Source organism: Chenopodium quinoa, unplaced genomic scaffold, assembly GCF_001683475.1.
Source record: "Chenopodium quinoa cultivar QQ74 unplaced genomic scaffold, ASM168347v1, whole genome shotgun sequence".
Classification (NCBI taxonomy): Eukaryota; Viridiplantae; Streptophyta; class Magnoliopsida; order Caryophyllales; family Amaranthaceae; genus Chenopodium; species Chenopodium quinoa.
In genome coordinates, this window is record NW_018742951.1 from 7,152,491 (window position 1) to 7,154,647 (window position 2,157).

Sequence of the window (2,157 nt, forward strand, 5' to 3'; positions counted from 1 at the left end):
GCGGCTGAACCCTCCAACTGACTACTTGCGTAACGCTTCCTAACCCTAACCCTAAATTGTGCATTTTTAACTTTGAGTCCCATGGTCTTTGTTGTGTGTTATGTTCACTATGAGTCCCATAATTAGTGGTTGGCTGGTGGATTTGGTTTTTTTTTATGAATTTTGGTTTTAATTTTTGTTAGTTTTGGATCTGTGTATAATGGGTTTGTTGGTTTCGTTGGTTGTGGTTGGTTGGTATTGTTGGTTTATCTTGTTTGGTTTATGTTGGTTTGTGGTGTTGTTTCCTGGTTTTTGTTGGATGATGGTGGTTGGTAGTGTACCATGGTGGCTGTTGTGGTTGCTGGTGGTTTTTGTTTATGGCTTGTTGCTGTTGGTAGACTTGTAATGTATGTTGGTTGCTGGTGTTGTTGATTTATGTTGCCTGCTGTTGTTGTTGGCTGGTTTATGTTTTATTATGCTGTTGATGACTGGTTTGTTTATGTTGGTGCTGTTGTTTAGTGGTTTCTGTTGGTTGCTCCTGCTGTGTCCTGGTTTTAGGTAGATGCTTGTGTTGTTACCTGGTTCATATTGGTTGTTCCAGTTGAACTAATTGTAGTTGGCATGTTGGCTAAGGTACTTGATTAGGGGGATATGATTGATGAATGATGAGACTACTGTTTGATATGGTTACCAAGGGCTACTTTTTCAGTAAGTTCTTGTGTTTCATATGTGGAGTCCCTTTTTGTTTGTTGGTGATGCACTCAAGTTGTGAGTCCCCCATTTCTGTTGTCTTCAAACTTGAGTTCTTTTTTATAATCCAAATGATGAAGGGACTCCATTGAATGTCACTTCATAGTAAAGTTTTGCTCCCACATTTTCCTGGTGGATTTTGTTGGTGAGGTACCTCTACTATGAAGTGTTGTATTGTATTCAACACTGTGAATTACTCTACTGATGGATTACTTGGCCACACATAATATCAGAATTTCATCTTCATTCCATTATAAGTGGGGCTAATCTACAATAAACATTTTACTACCTTACAGGTTGCTTCATCATAATAAACAAAAGACACCTAACCACCTATTCATGCATATAAAATCTTAAGTATAGAAACAAAAGACAAAAACATCTAACTAAGTGGTTAAGTGTGGCAGTCAATGTACATCACCTTGTATCTGATTCCCTTAATCTGCATCTACCTCAGTGTCCTGTGCTGCAAATTGAGTCCCTTAAACTTGACTGGATGGCCTAAACATACTGTCTAGGTAATCCACAGTGTCCACTACTACTTCCTTCCTTACTGTCACTTGATCTGGGAGAATTCCCAAATTTTCAAGTTTCTTCTTATTCATATGAGGTATTTTGTACTTGTTTCCACCTTGTGCCTTCAGAATTTTGATCATGCATCTTTGTAATGTCACCCAAATGTACTTGTTCACTTGGGGCTTGAATGTGTTATAACACTCAATAACCTTTTCAACTAGCTCATCTAAGTCCTTAGGGAAAGATTGATATTGCAGTGATTGCATTGACCTAAATAAGCCTAGATCCAACACAGTTAGATCAGGTGACTGTGCTGGTTGGAATACAAGTTCAATATTGAACCCATTTGCCCTAGTTGCTGCCATGAACTCTTCATCTTGGGGGACTTGATGAGGCCTTGCATTGTCCCATTGTATGATAACATTTTTGGGGAGGGTTTCTGGCCATTTAGATTGAATAGCTGGAATGACTTTTGTGAGTAGCATCTCCCTAATAACATCTCTATTCGCATTCTGGAGTGCCTTGGTGACCAAAGTGCCTACTGCTCTGTTTTTGCTTGATTTCTTTACCACCTCTTTCACAGTAAATGGGAATATCCCATACTTCCCATCATGAATGAGTCCCCCATGTATGTCATACAATGACTTCCCAATTACAGCCATAAACATATCCTTTAACTTGAATCTTTTTTACTGTTGTGCCATGTATGGGTCTTCTTCACCTGGCAGAAGATAAAATCTTCTCTTGTCAGGATTGAGATAGAACCATTTCTCATTTATGTGTATAACATGGTTCATACTAACAAAAGTGGGGTCCTCATTTCCTGTGATTGGATTTATATGTGACAGCACCCATTTCATTCTAGCAATCTTGTGGTCTGATGTGAGTGCAGGCTTGGTGCTGCATGTATGT

General features: G+C 38.9%; 1 protein-coding gene across 1 annotated transcript; it reads right to left on the reverse strand.

Moving 5' to 3' along the window:
* Positions 1-1,211: 1,211 nt before the first annotated feature.
* Positions 1,212-1,907, reverse strand: LOC110728662. Its single transcript, XM_021908306.1, has one exon. The coding sequence runs from the start codon at positions 1,905-1,907 to the stop codon at positions 1,212-1,214; it is 696 nt and encodes a 231-aa protein (XP_021763998.1).
* Between the last annotated feature and the right edge of the window lie 250 nt (positions 1,908-2,157).

Bases quoted from the DNA above. Each gene is read 5' to 3' on its own strand.
- LOC110728662 (XM_021908306.1), bottom strand. From the start codon at position 1,907: ATGGCTGTAATTGGGAAGTCATTGTATGACATACATGGGGGACTCATT.